General features: G+C 50.9%; 2 protein-coding genes across 2 annotated transcripts in view; one reads left to right on the top strand and one right to left on the bottom strand.

Annotated features, from left to right (window-relative positions):
• The first annotated feature begins 4,801 nt into the window (after nucleotides 1–4,801).
• On the top strand, nucleotides 4,802–9,017 carry LOC112985505 (transmembrane protein 121-like). The gene is made up of 2 exons (XM_026104163.2): nucleotides 4,802–4,925; nucleotides 7,466–9,017. The coding sequence occupies exon 2, from the start codon at nucleotides 7,467–7,469 to the stop codon at nucleotides 8,406–8,408; it is 942 nt and encodes a 313-aa protein (XP_025959948.1). The 5' UTR covers nucleotides 4,802–4,925; nucleotide 7,466; the 3' UTR covers nucleotides 8,409–9,017.
• Nucleotides 9,018–10,415: 1,398 nt separating this feature from the next.
• KLHDC3 (kelch domain containing 3) overlaps nucleotides 10,416–18,702 on the bottom strand; it is a 37,897-nt gene continuing 29,610 nt past the window's right edge. The window contains exons 10-15 of the mRNA XM_064509850.1: nucleotides 14,779–14,914; nucleotides 13,276–13,342; nucleotides 12,277–12,381; nucleotides 12,080–12,154; nucleotides 11,842–11,959; nucleotides 10,416–11,586 (exon numbers count right to left, since the gene is read on the bottom strand). Coding sequence (XP_064365920.1) covers nucleotides 11,447–11,586; nucleotides 11,842–11,959; nucleotides 12,080–12,154; nucleotides 12,277–12,381; nucleotides 13,276–13,342; nucleotides 14,779–14,914 — 641 coding nt within the window. The 3' untranslated portion in view covers nucleotides 10,416–11,446. The remainder of the gene's footprint in view (nucleotides 11,587–11,841; nucleotides 11,960–12,079; nucleotides 12,155–12,276; nucleotides 12,382–13,275; nucleotides 13,343–14,778; nucleotides 14,915–18,702) is intronic.

Raw genomic sequence — 18,702 nt, 5'->3', positions numbered from 1 at the left:
AGAAGGGGGAGCAACACAGGTTTGCAAAGCAACATAAAACACTCAGTTTCTGCTGTAGAGCTTTTCTTTTGCTCTCTTTTCTTTTCCTCATCAGGCCTAATGTTCTGCTGGCCTTTTTGTCAGCTCTTCCAGAGCTGATGTTTTCAGAACATTATCCACGAGGATTTCAGGGTCACTTTCCTGAATACTAATGTCTAATTTATGGTCTGTCACTGGGACCTTTTCTTTTACCTTGCATTTGTCAGTTTTACATTTTATCTGCCATTGAGTTCTGAGTCTCTCAGTGCTATGCAGCTATTCACATCAGCTTTCAATTTGACTAGTGGAATCATTTGAACCATCAGTAAACTTTTCCACCTTGCTGTCTGCTCCCTTTCCTTGCCCATTTCTGCATCTGATGAACAGCACAGGTCCCAGCACAGTCGTGTAGTTTCTGTCTTGTTCTCAAAACAGCTTGTTTACTGTTTCAATGCATTTTCCCTTCTTTAAGCAGTCATTGATGCATGAGAGGACCTTTCCTTTCATCCTTGACAGCCTGGGTTCTTTAAGAGCATTTGCTAAGGGATCTTAGCAGAAGCTTTTAGTGGAAATTCAATTGGATCAGGGATGAGTTGCATTCTCATAGCATTCTGTAGATGAATGTGAAAACCTTGTTTTGCAGCAGGATAGAGTCATATGTCAGTCATGCTGGCCTGGCCTTATCTCAGCATTTCCACCCATGGCAGTTTGATTTCAGCTGGGTATCAGCATTGTCTCTCCCTAAAAGCAGCTGACTGCTTCACAGGACCCTGCTAGATAGGGCAGCACCTCTCCTGCACTTTTCTTTAACCATTTGCCTCTTGGTCTTAGTTACCATTCCAAGTTACTCATGTACTGTGATGGCATCCAGTGCTCCAGACTTTTGCCAGTGCCCTGGCACTTCCAGGAGGTCAGCAGCATCTCAGAGCACTGGAGCCTGGTGAAGCAACAGCCCCTGACCATAGCCCTTCAGGCAGCCATGAATGCTGGCAGTGGTGCTGTTCTTCCAGGCCACCTACTCTGGCCTGGCAGGGCTGCTTCTCTCCTGCCTTCCTGGAGGATGCCCATCACTTCTACTTGCCTCTCTCCCCCTGCTCTGTAGCTGTGCCAGGCTCTAGGGGCTGCAATGCTTTTCTGGACCTGTTGAAGTGCCCCATGTGGTCCCCAGGTCACAAGCAGCCTTTTTGCTCTGGCCACCACGTGCAGGTTCTTGCTGACAAGAACTCTTTTCCTGCAGTTCAGCATGTTCAGAATGTTCAGCATGATTGAGGTAGAATTCTTTGGCTCTCTCCCTGCAGCCTGTTCCCTTTGAGTACCTCTATCCTTATTCTAGCTCACTTGTTTATTTTGGCCTTTTGGCTTTTCTGCAGATGAATTTATGTATTTGTTCTCAGTCTTTCAATATGCCTTGTTTATTTGGCGATTTGGCTACTCAGACTACTCTTTTTCTCCTGCCTTCCTGTTATACTGACCTTGCGCCCAGAGGATGAACTGCCCAGAGCCATGCTCTTCTATGTACTGGCTTTTCCCTGTCTTTGGGGTCAAAATTCTCCTACATTTTTTTCATTATAAGTGCCAGAGTCTGGTTATGTTTTGACTTAAACAGGGCCTGGTACAGTCATCATTTAATCCAGCTGCTTCCCTACCAGCCTCTAAGTTGAGAGCTTTCTGTGTGCCAGACCATCTGAGACTCGCTTTACCCTGGATATGATCTTGGAGCATACTGGGGAGAGCAGCCAAGGAGCTCTGCTCTTTAGCCTCCTAGCAACCAGCTTAAATTGTGCCTCCAGGAAACTCCTTTTCCTTTTCCATGCATCACTGCTATCCAAATGGACCCTGCCCACCAGCTCCTTTCCAACACCTTCAGCACTGTTGAGGGACCTCATAACCACTGGGAACTTTGCCCCTGGCAGATGAGGCACCACAGTGTGCCTCTGTGTAAGTCAAGCCCACATGGGGCACCTGAACCCTTTTGGCCAGTGCTTTTCCCTGGACACCTGCATGAGGCATGTGTCACCTTAGGCTTTGCCTCTGGACAAAGTTCAGATCCAGTGAGTCATGGCAGTTGCTCTGGAGCAGAGCATTTATTTTCAACACAGATATCCCTCTCAGACTGTCCTTATTTTGGTTGTGACAGTGTCTTTCATCACATCACAGCAAAGCCCGGTTTTCTCTCCTGTGACCACAGAGGTGAGCTGTGAGATGGTCCTGTTCTCAGGCTCCCAGGCCCAGCAGGGGCACATTTGGCCATGCCCTGGGTGACACAGTGCCAAGATGAGCGCACGCTACAGATACTGCGGGTGTTCTGACCACGCCTGGGGCTGGGGGGGTGCATGGGAGTCATCTGGGGGCGATTCTAGTCCTTAGGCCTGGGTGGGACAGCCAGATGCTTGCCAGCCTGCCCCATGACAAGTGCCTAGGGTGACTTTGTCCCAGGCAGGCTGCATAGGGTTGCACTGACACCCAGTGGCTATGGCACAAACAGCCTTTCTCCTGCGATGTCCCTACATCCTGCCTCGGCCTCCTGGCCCCAAGGACAGTGCCACATCACTGCTGCTCCTTGGATTGCTGGTCCCTGCTCCACCACTCTGGGTACCTAATGCTACCAGGAGGTGGGATGGCACCTTCCCTGGCTGCAGGACATTTGGGGTGCATGTGCTCCATATGCAATGCCAGAAGCCTCAATTTTCAAAATCGTTTTGAGTCAAGGCTTTCTGAACTGCATGCATTACTGGTTCCTACCTTCCCTTGGATGCCTCAGGATGCTCAGGAACTGCTGCTGCCACAGCACTGCACTGAGTGCCCATCATCACTCGGTTTGCCATGATGGCCCTTTCACTCCTCCAAGCTGCTGCTAGCTGAAATAGCAGCTCTATCCCACAGGCTGACTTTCAGGTGCCTGATGCCATATGTGACTATGTTTACAATGAATGTTGTTCAAGAGATGCCATTTTCTCAAGAGGCCTAATTCACACCCCAGAGGACATTGTCACCATTGCTTAGCTCTGTCCCTTGCAGTCTGTATTTTTTGCAAATGGTTACCTGAACTGACTCTACATGTTCATTCATTTGTTTTCCAACTTGACAAACCCAATTCCTTGCTCCTCCATGCATATGTCAGTTTCCAGCACCTTGCTCATGTTAGGCCTTTGTTAAAGATACTCTGTTATCCATTTCTCAAAAAGTGTTCCCCTTTCTTTTTTTTTTCTTTTTTTTTTTTTTTTTCTTTTTTAATGTCTCCATGAACAATGTCCATCACTTCTAGCCACCTCTCCTCCTTTGCTTTTGGGCCATGGCAGGTGCTGAGGGGCCATGAGTCTCTTTCAGAGCAGTCGGCACTCTCAGCACATCCCCAGGCCACCACGGCCAGCCTTTCCCCATTGCAGCTACCACTTGCAGTTTCTTGCTGACAAGCTCCCCCTTTTCCTGCATTCCCCCCTCAAGGCCATTCAGCATGACTGATGTGGATTTCTCTGGCTCTCTCCCGACAGCCTGTTCCCTTGAGTAAGCTGTGGGCACCATCCAAGAAGGACTTGTCAGTGTTAACACTGGGATGCAGGTGCCCTGGGCAGCACAGAGCTAGGCCAGAGATGATTTCCTCCCAGGTCTGGAACCAGCAGGCTCCAGGAATGGCTGTCATCCCAGGAACTAGGAAGCCTGGCATGGGGCCTCTTTGGTTCCTTTCCATTTTGTCTCTGATACCTTTCACATCCACATGTGAACTGTGGCCCCCTGGTTTCAGCATCGTAGTTTAGGGACACACATAAGTATCTGCTCTTCCTCTGGTTGCTTATTTTTATGTGCCTTCTTAAAGCAGCTCCTTACTGCTTCCACCACAAACTTTGTTAACTCCCGTCCTAACCTCTAGTGAAGACAGGGGTTTTATGACTCCAGCCCAGAGCTTCTCTTAGCCCCACTGCTTGATAGCTACCTCCAGCATCTCTCCCTTACCTCCCTCACACAGGTACCTCTACGGTCACCCAACTGGGCACCTCCCTGGACAAAGACTCCAGGGCTCCAGTCCCCATGGACACTGCAGGCAGGATTCTGATGTTCCTGGTACTGTCCAAGGGGTCCTGGGGCATCCAAGAGCTGGCAGATATAACATAGGACTTACGGACAGCTGGACAGCCTGGAAGCAGCAGGAGGTGAGGTGGGCTGCCCAGCACTTCTGTTGGCTCACAGTGCCTGTTTAGCAACTGACCTCTCACTCAAGTCTATGAATGATTTTGCTCTTAGCCCCACTCTAGAGACCTGAGTGCATCCCCATCTTCCCCAAAATATATATTTACAATGAGCACTTCAAAGTCACAGTGGATATGTACTGGAAAACCTTCCCTATATAGCTAAGTCAATTAGGAAAAAGCCTGGCCTTAAATGCAGTAAGATGCTCAAACTGATAGAAGAGCAGCCACAGGGAGGAACTTCTACCGGGGTAAGGGAAACCCTTTGCCTTCCCCAGACTGGTTTACCTGCTCACAAGTCCCTCGCTTTGTCCAGCACAGCTTTATGGACCTGGGCTACCCCACAGAGCAGGGCAGCTCTGTGTCCGGGCAGCTCAGGGCCGCACATGGGTAGCACTGCCAGGGGCAGCAGGGAGGGCCGGCCTGAAAAGCCGTACAGGCAGCGGGTGGGCAGGACTCCGGCCACCCCAGCGCCACGGAGCGGCGGGGGCAGCGGGCAGGCCGGGGCGCACAGCGAGCCGCCGAACCGGCACTCGGGGCGGGGAGGCCGGGCCGGGGAGGCCGGAGCCGCCGCAGTCTCCGCCCGCCCCGCCGGGAGGGGCCAAGCGCCGCCGCCGCCGCCGCAGAGCCGCCGCTGCCGCTGCCGCCGCCGCCACCGAGGCGCGCCGGGCAATGCCGCGCCGGGCCCGGGGCCAGCGCCAGCGCCCCCGGGAGCCGTCCGAGGTAAGCGCGGCCCCAGCGAGAGGCTGCGGGGCCCCTTTCCCGGGATGGGACCCCCGACGGCTGGGGGCACAGCCTGCGCCATCCCCCCGGTGCTGGGCCCCTGCTCGGTGCCGGGCTCAGTGGGGGCCGGGCTGCCTCCTGGGGTTCCCCCAGGCGCTGGGTGAGGGTCCCCCGTGATCCCACCCCCCCCAACCCCGATACAGCGCCGTCCCACTTTGTGTGCCCCCACCTTCCCGTCCTTTCCCGTCTCCCTCGCCCCCCGCAGTGGCCCGGCGCTGGCCCCATCACTGGCAGTGATACTGCCTGCCCTTCACTCCAGGCCACCAGCAATGCTGCGAGCAGGCAGCGAGGGCCCGACCCGAATCCCCCCTCCCGCTGCCTCCACCCACCCTGCTTCCTAACCCCGCTCATGGCGGCTCCTGCCGCCTTGCCACTTGGCTGCTGCAGCCTGGCTGAAGTCATGGGACATGCAGGATCAAGGGCTTTCAGGTGTCCAGGGCCGCCCCCCCCCCCCAGCTAATTTTCACAAATGCAGGGAGCAGGGGCTTTTCCCCTGTTGCAGCCAGGGCAGGGGGTGTCTCAGCCCTGTGGTGGAGAAGCAGCGTGCTCTGCCGCTGAGCTGAGTTGCTGACCCTTTGGTCTAGCAGCCTTGGGGCCAGAGCCAGGGCTCTCCTCTCAGCTCCGTGTGCTCCCCCCAGGCCCTGCCCCATGGCAGCTGCCAGGGTCAGGATGTGTGTGCATGGCCCGACCAGAGCTGGCCCTAGGGGAGCAGAGATGGGGCAGCCAATGGCCGCAAGGTGTCCAATGGGTGCCCAGAGCCACTTGCCGACCCTGCAGGCCGTCAGCTGAGCCTTCGCGTGGCCCCATACTCAACCCTTTTTTTGGCTCTGCGCTGTGTGGTGGTGGCTGGACCCAGACCTGAGCTATTTCCCCATCTTCCAAAGGCCTGATGGAGCTGTGGGGTTAAACGTCAGAGAGATCAAAGCCATGTAGCACTCCAGATGTGCCACATGTGCTCTCATGCCCACCAGCCTCCGATACCTCTCCTGTAGAGTCACCTGCGGCTGGCAGGTTTAGGCTTCGCTGCATCCCTGAAAATGCCTTTATGCACTGCCAGGGTGCCCCTGGGCCTGGAGCTTTCCTTCTGGGGGAAGCACGATTGCATAGGATGTCTGGTCCCTTGGCTGAAAAGAAGGATTTCTCCCAATGTCTCAAAGCCTCACCTGCCCATGGCCCTGTGGGTCAGAGAGAGCATCAAGAGCATCTGTATATAGGGCTAACTGTTAACCATAAAGCCTCCATCCTGCTCCCAAGCACAGTCAAGTGCCATCTCTTCCATGCTCAGCTGGCGACTGACACAGTGTCCCAGAGCCCCTGTGTGGCCCAAGCGTGGCTCAATGGTCTCTGCTCGGGCAGCCATCGTGCAGTGCTGGGCCTTGTGGCGAGTGGGTTACCCTCCTCCTCCATTTCAGCCTGGTGGCTGGCTCTCCTCCAGAGCAGCTGCTGAGCCATGACAGGCTGGGCGCTGTCTCCACACTCCCGCCATCGCTGGCATTAGCTGCCTGCAGCTGTGCTTGGCCAGGAGGAGGGAGTCGGGCAGCCCTGGGGCCATCCAAGGCAGGCAGGACGCTCGTGGGGCTGTGCTTGGTTCTGCCATCGTGTCAGAAAGCTGAGCACCAAGCGGAAATGGAGGTGTAGTGCTCTAAGCAGTGGCTTGGTGCTGCTTTGCTTTTGGTTTAGCCCACTGGAGAGGGGTAGGCACAGGCAAACAGCCACAGGCAAAGCCATAGAGCAGTGTGAGGCTGAAGGAAACTAAAGATGGGCTTATTCTTTCCCTCCCATCCTCCACAGCACAGCCAGGCTAAAAATAATCCTTCTCCTAATGCTGTACATGAAAATAAGGAAGGCTAAAAAGACAGAGGTCCTGGATCATTGCAGTCAAGGATCTGCTCAGGTTGAAAGCGCAGATTGGGGCTCCTCTTCCTTGCAGGGGAGAATATTAATCAGTGCCACCAGCTGGGTAAAAATCAGTGGAAAAAAGGCATGTGCCCTTCACAGTGGGAGGGATTAACCAGGACATTGAACTACTGAATGAGGTGGTGGTGTCCTGAGTGCTTGAAGGCTGCTCATCACGCTCCCACAGCTCTCCCAAGTGCAGCCTAGGAGCTGGGTTTCCATGCAGCACTGGGGTAAGGGACCTGTTCGTGTTGCCCCCAGGGTCTGAGCTGGGGTTCTTGAGCCCTTGCCCTGGCAGAGGGGCAGTCTGGAGGCACCCACTCCTTGTGTGGCAGGGCTGCCTGTGTGAGTGAAAAGCCAGTCCCTTCCTGTCAGGACATGGCCTGACTGGGAGCCATGGGAGTACTTCAGCTATGTCTGTGGGTTTGGGACAAACCGGATGGCTAGAATGGGAGAGGAGTCCCTGCAAACCCTCTTCTTTCCCCCACCAAGTTTCGGGGGAGAGGCGGGCAGAAGGGGGCCCTCGGGTGGGGGATGGGGAAACCCAACAACTCCCTGACAGTCCCACCTGTTCCTCTGTGCAGGATGGTTCCCCCGCCACCTGTCAGCAAGCCCCATGTGTGCCTCTCCACTGTGCTCATCATGAGCAGCCTCGTCCTTATGGACGCTTACCTGGTGGAGCAGAGCCAGGGCTCCAGGAAGCTGGGCATCTGCGTCATGGTGGCAGTGGGTGACGCGTGCTTTCTGCTGGTGCTCCGCTACGTGGCCATCTGGGTCGGGGCGGAGGTAAAGACAGCCAAGCGGGGCTATGCCATGATCCTCTGGTTCCTGTATGTCTTCGTTCTGGAGATCAAAGTCTATTTTGTCTACCAGAACTATAAAGCTGACCGGAAAAGCCTGGACCTCATGGCCCGCAAAGCACTGACCTTGCTGCTCTCCATCTGCATCCCAGCCCTCTACGTGTTGTTGGTGGCCACAGAGCACATGGAGTACGTCAGGACATTCAAGAAGAAAGAGGATCTCCGCAATCGTCTCTTCTGGGTCATTGTGGACATGCTGGACGTGCTGGACATCCAGGCCAACCTGTGGGAGCCCCAGAAGAAGGGGCTGCCACTCTGGGCTGAGGGCATCATGTTCTTCTACTGCTATATCTTGCTCCTGGTTCTCCCCTGTGTATCCCTCTGCGAGATCAGCATGCAAGGGATTGGCATCATGCCACATCGGATGATGCTGTACCCCATGCTAAGCATGCTCACTGTCAACATCACCACCATCTTCATCCGAGGCAGCAACATGGTCTTCTTCAGGGACACCCGTGTCTCCAGCATCTTCATGGGCAAGAACATGCTGGCTATTGGACTGAAGATCTGCATGTTTGTGCAGTACCAGCGACACAGGCACCATGCGACACTGGGGCCAGGCCCAGCCCCACAGCATGGCTCCCAGGCCCAGCCTCCTTCTCCTGGGCTGCATAAGTCTCGGGACTGGCCTGCCTGCCCCGAGGAGCTGACCCAGGACAACACGTGACAACCAGCAGGAGCCACAGCCTGGGCATTGCTATGCTTGGCCATCGTTGCAAATCATGCGATTTCCCACGATGAGGGGAATGACCCTGCTCCTGTCCCCAAGGGGAGCATGGGGGCAGGGAGGCAGCCTCCATGAGGCTGCAGAGCAGTTTAGGACTTCAACACCCCACCTGGCAAGATGGGTATCTGATGGCATGAGGTGGTCAGGTTTGTCTACAGTGTGCCATATCTCCCTGGGGCATCCTGGGGCCATGCAGCCATCCGCTGTAGGGGATGGACACTGCCCCTCCCCCCTGCTGGCCCCCCCACCCCCAGTCCTTGCTCCCAACATGGCACTGCCCTCCAGCCGGCCAGGGTGAGGCTGAGGAGGGTGTGCAGGGACACTGGGGATTGCCTGCTCTGCCTGTGCTGTTTGCCCCAGCTCCAGGTTGGCTCACTGCTTCACTGCAGCCTGCCCCTGCTGCAAGAGCCAGGGTCCCTGGGGCAGCAGGAGCAAGGCCTGATCCCCACCCCGGCCATCCCTTCCAGACAACCACAGGCTGGGGGGGGCTCAGTGAGGGTCACCGTCTTTTTTCATATTTTCTCCTTTGCAATAAAAGAAGACCTGAACCCTGTAGCCTCCTTGCTTCTCTGTGTCTCTGACTGCAGGTGGGTTTCCTGTCTCATGTGCCTGGACATCCAGCTGTGTCTGTAAGAGCACTTGGGGGCACAGGGGGGAGGTCCTGTCCAGTGGCCATCCTGACCTGGGGAGAGCACCCAGTGCTGATGCCTGGTGCTGCTCGTGGCTGTCCCTAGGTCCGAAGCCATCCTTCCTGGCCAGGGGGTGGGAGAGGAGAGCCAGGTCCTTGGAGCTTGGTGGGCTCCAAGATTGTCACAGTGTTGGGGGATTCAGTTGTGACCCACCTACCACTGCTTGTGCAACCAGCTGCTGTTAAATCAGCTAGTGCAAGCCATGCCCCATAGCTGCCTGCCCCAGAGACATCCACATCAAGTCCCAAAAGCCCACCTGCAGGGCCTCCAGATCAGCCCTGGCAGAGAGGACCTGCTGTGCTGGACAGAATCAGGTGAAATCTATGGCCTAAGACACCTTTCTCTGCCAGCCAGGCCCTCAGGCCTCAGACAGAAAGAGCTCATTCAGCTCCAGCAGGGAGGAGGATAAGGGAGAGCCACTTCGGGTACGCACCAGGCTTGCTCACCACAAGGCAGTATTTACCAGCGGCTGGGGAGGGGGACATATGGACCTGGGAATGCTGCTCTTGGTCCAGCTCCTCAGCAAGGCCCCAGGAACAGAGACCCTCCCTGCAACACACACAGCTGAGCCACCTCCAGCCTGTCCAAGCCTTGCAACTTTGCCAGGGGAGATTGTGCAGATTAAAAATTCAGAGTGCAAAACAGCAGAGCACTGACACAGAGAGTCACAGTCTCCTTGGGGTTTGGTGCTGTCACACTGCTCCCAGGAAAACTCTTCCAAAAGCGCAGGGATGCTGCAGCTTCTGCATCCAATGTCACGAGGCAGGGAAAGGAGGAAGCGGCCATGTACAGGCAATTCAACAAACCACAGGTAGGCTAAAGACAGCTGAGGATTTCCATATGGTCCCTAACCAAGCTGGCACATCCCATTTCTCCTGCCTTCCCCCAGTTACACTAAGCCCTGTTACCAGTGCAGAACTCACATCGCCCACAGGAACTGCAAAAGAGGCAGATGCTTCAGTAACAAATATAGCCAAGCATGATGGAGTTGCTCATCTTCCCATTTCTTGCTCATTGCAAGGCCTTTCCTCCAGCTACCCACTTGTAGTCTGGACAGGCAGGGGAGGACTCTGCCCCCCTAGAGCTGAGGGGTCCTCCCCAGACACACAGGATCTCACACACAAGCCACATCCGTATCACCTCCACGCCAGCATAACCACAGGGCAATCGAGTGAGGAGAGATGAAAGCTGAGTGTCACATGCAAGGCTGGGGAGAGGTATTGACTTCCGTAAGATGGTAACAGCGGCCACACCAGGATTAAAGGAAAAATTAAGTTTTATTTTACACAGAATCAGTGTTACCTAAAAGCACTAACAGCACTATAGGGACCAGGCTGACAAGGGGGGCAACTCTGCTGGAAAGATCCTGGGCAACTGTAGCTAAACACAATCAACAGCACACCCTGGCAGCAAGGGAGGCCAGCCACAGCATGGGCTGCGTGGCCAAGAGTGCAGCCCACTGGTCAAGGGATGTAATTATCCCCCTTTACTCAGCACTTGAGACTACTTCTGGATACTATACCCAGTCTGGGCCCTTAGAAGGTGCTGATCTGTGCATCTGACCTGCACATGAAAACTGTCAGGGGCTGGAACACTTGACCTGTGAGGAAAGGCTGAAGGAACAGGACTTGTTCAGCCTGGAAGAGGCAGCTTGGGGGAGACCTTCCTGCACCTATGAAGAGGTTATTGGGAAGACAGAGCCAGGCACTCTATGCGAACAAGAGACAGTGATCATAAATCAAAACCAGGCAAATTCCTACTGGAGGTAAGGGGAGGGGAAGAGTTTCACCCTGAGGATATGAAGCAGCAGATCAGGGGCCCAGACAGGTGGCAGCCTCTCTGTCCTTGGAGGTTTCCAGACTCAACTGGAGCAAGCCTTGAGCAACTTGATCTGAACTCAGTGCTGGCCCTGCTCTGAGCAGGTATTGGACCAGAGCCCTCCCACAGTGTCTTCCCACTTTAGCTGGTGGCTGAAGAGTCAGCAATGCAGCTCAGGGCTTGTGCTCTCTTAGAGAAGGAGAAAAGCAGGTCCAAGAACAGAGTCAGCTGTCAATTCCACATGAATCTGCACAATGGACTTCCTCACCACCTGAATGTGGTGTAAGCCCCAGGAGGGTATTTCAGTTTCCAAAAGCACATTTTCTTCAGCTCAGCCAGCCTCTGCTCTGCTGGTGAATAGCATCACTGTAAAGTGAAAGGCAGATATGGGGAAGAGGGATGGCAGTCCTCAAGATCCAGTCAGGACAGAGCAAATCCCAGTGGCAGCATTCCCTCTCTAGACAACAGCAGTCATAGGCTCTTCTGTGAGGGCAGCCGGCACTTGTCTTTGATGGCATTCCTCTTCCTCCTCTTGTTCAGGAAGCTCTCCAGCTTTCCACTCCTCTTCAGCTCCGCATACTTCTCTGCTAGCTCCAATTTCCGCTTCTCAGCTGCAGAAGAGAGAGGAGCAAGGTTTTAAACCCAAGCCAGTACATCTCTACAGACCACCCCCTCCTAGCATCTCCCTCCCTGGCTCTATGTCCCTTGAGTGCCAGCACTCAAACAGTCCCTCCACAGCTCCAGGGGAGGTTACGGTTGACTCGCTTTCAGTGCTCAGAGTCCTGAGGACAGGCTTTATACCCCTGCATCTGTCAGCAGTTACCCCTTCTGGATCTTCCTACAGTACATTCACACTGGGTACTTACATTTCTTTAAGTAGAAGGGTTTCTTCCCCTGCTGAGCCAGTTCCCGCTGCTGTCTCTTCAAAGACAGCTCCCTCTCCCTCCATTTCTGCTTTTTTTTCTGCTCCTCTTCTTGCTGTGTCTGTACAGAAAGGACAGCTCATGTCAGCAAGTATTTATGCAGACCTCGGGTCATACCTCTTTTCATACATCATCTCACACTGCACCGAGCCAACACTGCCTGCCTCAGAGACTATCTCACCACGCGCTTCAGGAGCTGCTGCAGTTTCTCCTTCTGCTCCACATTCCGGCATTTTTTCAGCTGTTTCTGAATCATCTGTAAGAGAGAGCAGAAAGCTGCATAAATGCGTGCCTGCCACCTCCACCGCAAAAGGCCTTTGAGGAAGCTGTCGCTGCTAGGCAAGATCTTCCTGGCCAAGGAAAGGCACACAGCATCACCTCCTTCTCCTGCTTCTTGATGCTGTCCAGGAAGCTGTATGTCTTCAGAAATATTTCAGGGTTATACTCTCCAGACAGATCATCAAATCGAGGGTCTCGCTGGACCTGCAGGGAAAGGTGGAAGTAAGAGTCACAGCTAGGATTACCCTGGTACCAGCCTGTACATTCCCCTCCCATGGATCAGAGGATTTGGGGTTGTTTTTTCGTTTGTTTGTTTTTCCATTTTTTTGTACAGCAGTATTATACACCCACCATTAAGAACATCTGCAGTCAAAGACTGAGTCCAATAATCGCCCTCACATAAGACCATCATGTCTGTTTATGTCCAGTATACAAAGCAACAGGTATTTCAGTATGCCAGCCTATTTTCCAGGAATGGCCAATTCAAGGAACGGTGGCATGAAGGCTGCTCCAAACACCTGCAGCTCAGACTTGAAGGTGGCCGAACATGTGTTGCCAGGTTGATGGATTTGGAAACTCAAATCTATTTAGATTCCCACAGATAAAGTATGACCCAGGTCAGATCATACAAGAAAAGAAAGATGAAAACCTATCTCCAACTGATGAAATAAACAGATGATCCAGAAATAGCAAATCAGAGTTAAATTCAGATTAGAACCTAGATGGACATCTGAACCTCCAATGTAGTTAGCACTGAACAATGACCATAGGTTGCAGTGTACTTGCCATTGGTGATAACCGTTCTTCTAGCAACACTTGGCTCTCAAATGTTCAAGTTATGCCACAAGTTTTGCATTAAGCACAACAGCAGGTTAGACAAAGAGCAGCCCCTCTACACCCAATCTCTTGTTCTCCCCAGAGATATGCTGCTACCTGCATTCCCTCAGCTGGCTGTGGGTATAAGCCTTGCCCTCTGGAAGCAGCCAGGACTCTGTCATCCTCAGCAGCCCCTTTACCATCTCTGTGCCAAATGTATGCGGTGCCCCTCAGTGTTGCCAAAGGAAGGCAGCTCCCAGCCTGGGGAGGGGGATCACCCACCTTCTTCGTAACAGGGACCACTTGTCGCAGAAAAGACACAGGTTTCTTGGCAGACATCTCCACTGGCCTGAAAGAGAAAATGCGCAACATAGGCCTTTAGAGCTTGATGTTTTAGGTATATAAGGAAGCTGGCATGAGGTGGGAAAAGAGGTATTAATCTCCCCACATTGCTTGGATGCCATGTGCTGTGATTTTGCCAGTACAACAAATAAGTTCTCGGAAACATGAAAAAATCTGTGAACCACCCACTGAGAGAACTGGCATTATACCCGCATTCAGCAACACAGTAACACTGAGGCAAGAAGCACAAACACCCTCACAGGCATAAATAAAATTTCCAAATCCCACTGAGCACAGAGTTCCATGTATTTTGGCATCAGCTGATGTGGCTATGCCTCTCTGCAGTGCTCTTGAATCCGTTTTATGAAGCATTGCTGAAAACTGCTGAGCTTCCTGGGATTTCCCTGAAGTCTTTAAGAAGTTCACTTCCATAATAAAAACATGGGAAAAGCAGCATCTGGGATTTCCAGTGATGCATTGCTTAAAGGATAAGGGGAATTAAATACAAATAATTATGCAAACCCATTGTGGCAGAAATAGCGACACCGTGTGACAATGCTGCACTATGCAAAGCCCCCCCAGACTCCTGGGTAGAAAGTAAAGCAGAAACATTATTCTGATCAAATGTTTAAAGCAAGAGGAACATGTATTTAGTAGAGATTCAGAAACAGGTTAGGCAGTGCCAGTGAAACAGAGAAAGCCTGTTCAAATCACTTGGATATGACTCTGAAGACTGAAAAACAGCTGACATATGGACATATGACAACTGCTGCAGATGGGGGCCCTTGGAGGGCTGTAAAAAGATCTGATAGGTTTTATTCTGTTGAATACCTTTGATAGTCACCACACAAAGAGCATCTACAGAATATTCTGTTAGGAGGTGTAAAAACCACTGAGGATAGAAAAGAGTCTGTGATGACCAGTAGTGTGGAAGGGGAGAAAAGAAAGGAAACTCAACACAGAGCAACAGATGTGAGACAACAGCAAAAGAATGAATGAAACTCCAGAACAATTGGCTGACTCTGTAGCTCCAGCTGGGCAGAAGATGCTGATAAGCTGGAAGGGGTTCAGAAGACAGCAGGATAACTAGCTCAGGGCCCAGAGTTTTCAAGTAAAGCACAATCTATCATATGGTTTAGAAGAGAATTATATATGCCATGGGTTAAAAGCAGAGGGTGTAAAAGAATCAAACACTGGTTTTAACTGTAAAATAGCAGGGGGCAACTGCAGATTTGAATATCGTAGGATATTGGGAACTCTGAAACAGCAACAGACCATTCCCAAATGAAACACTGTGGTGAAAGGCATTATTGCATGGCACATTAAAGGAACTCTAAGCCAGCTCCAAGGCAAAGGCAATACTGTGAGGAGCTCACAACACAACTTCTGGAATGAAGAGAGCACACATGCACATTTTTGCTAATCACAGAACACCGCATTTACCCCTTTTTGCTCTGTTGCTGCTTTATCCTGGGTTTGGTAGGATTTGCAGTCTTCTTCCCACCAGTCTCCTGATATGCTCTTGTTCCCATACTGTTCTGCATCCGCAGTAGTTCCTCGAAAGACACGTGAGATAGATCTAGAAGAGGCCAAAAAGAACGCACCTGAAGCAAACAGCTTCTCAAGGCACTCCACCTCCCCCCTAATTCCACATGGACATCTCAGAGATGCTGGCATGAGCACAGTGGTGCCATCCCTATACAAACACAAAGAAAGAAACCACTGCATAAGAAACCACTGCATCCTTTAGCCTTTGATTTCCTCTCATTAATCACTACAGTCTCTTGTAGCAGGATAGTCTCCCCTCACTCCCCAACATATTCTAGTTTCTCTCTCTCTCTCCATGTGGTTGCACACAGAAGACCAGTTCAGAGTTTTTATCTGTATGAGAGTGGAATGAGCTCTGCATTGTGATGTATTTTAGCTACACCGCTAATTCTGATGTGTCACCTCTCAGTCCTGACTCTCTCGCTGTAACAACGTTCCCGTCTCATCTCCTTTAAAAGGACATCATCACATCCCTCATACCATGAGGCCAGTAAGTAGGTGCAAAAAAATCTCATGACCTGTTCAGTCTATCTACACTAAAACAATTCCCTCGGCAGAGCACGTCAGAGGCCAGTAAGCTACAGTGAAATCCAGATATTTGACCTCCACTACGTCATTATCAATAGGAATAGCTTCTAACCCGATTCATGTGGGAAGATCAAAAGCCCACAACACCAGAAAGCAGTCTCATATTCTAGTTGTGCTGGGAGCTTCCACAGTGTTATTTACATCTTGTATTTTATAAAATAACACTTTTCTCCTCTGACGGCTAAGTAGAAGATCAATGTAAAACAAGAGGAGAAACTGCAAAACTAGTTCTATCCAAAATGCTGACAAATGCACAAGCTATTCTTATGGAATTTTCTGTTGCAGTTTTTCTTTGATCTCCCTCAGTGACACACATCTTACAACTGCAACATATAAGATATCATTCAGAACACTGATTATTATCTCAACAGCATATCATTATTCTCCTACTTATAACTGCAATCAAGACAGTTCTTTCCAGGTTTACCCCTGTAAAACACCTGGGTGATGCCTGCCTGCCCAACAAGCACCTCTCAACAGTGCTAGGCACACAGTCTTCCTAATCCTTTGTGATACTAAGCATCTGACATGAAACATCCCAGCTGTGGCCTAGCAAAAACAATCATGGCCTGCCCCATGACACAAGGTTTCTGCATGCAAAGCCCAAGTATTGCTGCCAAGTTCAGGAAGCAACACAAGATCAGTCACATCAGTTCAGAGCACAGACCCATCATCACAGTTACCCTGCCTTTGGCAATAACCACGACTTTCTGCTTCAGAAGGGAGTAAATGCAAATTCACTTCAATTCCTTCTTGCCCCTACCATCAGTTCACATCCTCCAGCAGAAAATGTAATGAACATACCTAAGTGCTACCTTATAGCAGGTTTTCCTTTGCGTGTCCCAAATACCCAAGAACTATGCTCATTAGTCCTCTGAGGCGGGGTAAAGGAAAACCATATATCTAGTTTTCAGCACACAGCACTCACAAAATGGTAATACAGCCCTATTTCCTTAGCCTCCCAGAAACACCTTTCCCACTTATCTTACTGCACTTTGATATCCTCTCTTGCTTGGGCTCTTGCATGCGTTCTAGTCCCACACTTCTAGGGATAAGATTAGATCGCTTCTCCTTCTACTCTCCCCCAGGTTTCCCATCTTTCCCCTTGACAGACTTGTGCCATCCCTTATGATCTATCTGCATGATCAGAACATGAAATCACCTGCAGACCAAAAGACTGAGCCTGCTGTTCACATAAGAACTACCTGAGTGCTAAACAGCTCAACAATTTTAAGTAATCCCATTATTTGGGTTCACATAGACTTGAGAACAGAACTCTAGAAGGAATTAGGTAAGATTGAACATTTGGCAGCGCATGATTCAAATTCAGTGCAGATAGCTTTAAACTACAGCACTATAAGAATAGTGATTTGTGCTAATCACGCAAGTTGCTGGGGTGTATAGCAATTAATCACTAAAAAGGAAAATATCCAGGCATCGCTGGACAAACAAAAGCCTCACAACGAGGACAGTCAAAAGGGCAAAGGCGGCATTAAAATAGATGAAGAAGGATGTGGAAGTTGCTCTAATATTTCCTAAAGACCAGGAAGACACCATCACTTGAACAGAAGTGAACAGCCCCAGCAGGCATTCCTGCTGGGAAGCAGATTTAGAAATTGCATGTGAAAAGGTTGCTGGCTTCTTGCTCCAAAGTGGCCAGGCCTGCCCATGGCCACTGCACAAGGTGAGCTCTTACTCCTCATGAAGTCTGTGCTGAAGGGTTCTTCATCAAAATAGCTTTAAAAAAAAACAGGAGTAGCCTGCTTCCTTTGTTTCTTGCATTCTTGCTTGACCCTTTAATTTTCTAATTTTTCTCACTCCTCCTTTTTGCCCCCTTGGAAGACCTACCTTTTCTATGCTGTCTCTATCGTTCATTTAATCCTTCCATCTGCCATTTCTTCCCTTTCGTCTAGTAGTTTATGGATCCTTCCCTCTTCTCCCCACCCATTGTAAAACCACTGTTCTCTGCTGATAACATGGGTATCTCCTGCTCACAGCACAGCCTGTCCATGTTTCCTCTCCTTCCACTGATTCTTGCAGCACATGGACTCTACTACACTCAACCAGTGAAGAACTACTCAACCTCTTTAACGCACCAAAGTCCAGAATGCAAAAACAGATGGCCTAAATGGCTTGCAACCTCAGCATTTCATCTGCCCTGTCATTCCCCACTGAGATGACATTAGTGCTGGACTCCCACGTAGCTACTTTTGTGTTAAAAAACAAAATTACATAGCATCCAGACAGAAGGTAAATGCCAAGATAACATACCCTCTCACATCCAGCTGCTGGAAGGAAAGGGTGACTCTCAGTGGTCTTCTCTCTGACTTTAGCAATGATCACCATCAAGAGAGGAAAATGAAATGCTTAGAGACGGGTGGAAGGACCTCACTCACCCCTGGAGCCCCCTTCCTGAAAGTCCAGCTCTACCTCTAGCTGAGATGTACCTCTCCCTGTCCCCTCACAAACACACCAAGGACATTCCTCCTTCAATAGATCCTAAAGCCTTCTCACACCTGCAAGATGTCATGCAGTGCCAGGACAGTATTTCACAGTGATTTCCACCCCACTCACACTTCTTTTAATGGGCCTTTGACACGTTTCTCAAGAGAGTCTTATTTTCACCTTGATCTTTTTAAGACAAAGAAACCAACATTGCATATGCTGCTGCGGACAAGAATGACTAACTCAGTACATCAGACATGGTGCTCCTTCCTATGCAGGCAAGCACCACACTGGTTTTCTCACTGTTCCCACAACTATCCATCACCTGGCTGTCCTAATTCATCTGTACTATCAAGTACCTTTCAAATTACAGGATACCTAAATTTGTTTCTCCCCACTGCAGCTTAAGAAGGGCTTTCAGTATTGAATGGCTTTTACCAGGTTGATTTTAGTGGGTTAATTTAAACATTGAGAAGAAGCAAGCTGTTTAATTCAGCTGAAAGGAGACTTGTGGCTATGGATTTTGTTGTTGTTACCCATTTGCTCCCCCAATACGCCTCTGCATGAGAGCATCCATACTCTGTTTTTCACATAGCTATATTAGCTGTGTTTCTTGAACTAGATTTGGTTTTGGCTATTTTTCTAACCTCCCTCAGGTTATGCAAATTGTTTGCCTCAGTCTTTATGACTGCATCTCAACTACTATCTCAACATCTTCCAGAGTTCATTAGTGTACTGGACTCCCTCTTCCCCGTTCAGCATGGAAGCCATTGTACAAGCTAACTC

The sequence above is a fragment of the Dromaius novaehollandiae genome, chromosome 3 (assembly GCF_036370855.1).
Source record: "Dromaius novaehollandiae isolate bDroNov1 chromosome 3, bDroNov1.hap1, whole genome shotgun sequence".
NCBI classification, from domain to species: Eukaryota; Metazoa; Chordata; class Aves; order Casuariiformes; family Dromaiidae; genus Dromaius; species Dromaius novaehollandiae.
This window is presented reverse-complemented; position numbering and strand designations above follow the sequence as displayed.

Excerpts from the sequence above, each read along its gene's own strand:
- LOC112985505 (XM_026104163.2), top strand. The coding sequence starts at position 7,467 with ATGGTTCCCCCGCCACCTGTCAGCAAGCCCCATGTGTGCCTCTCCACT.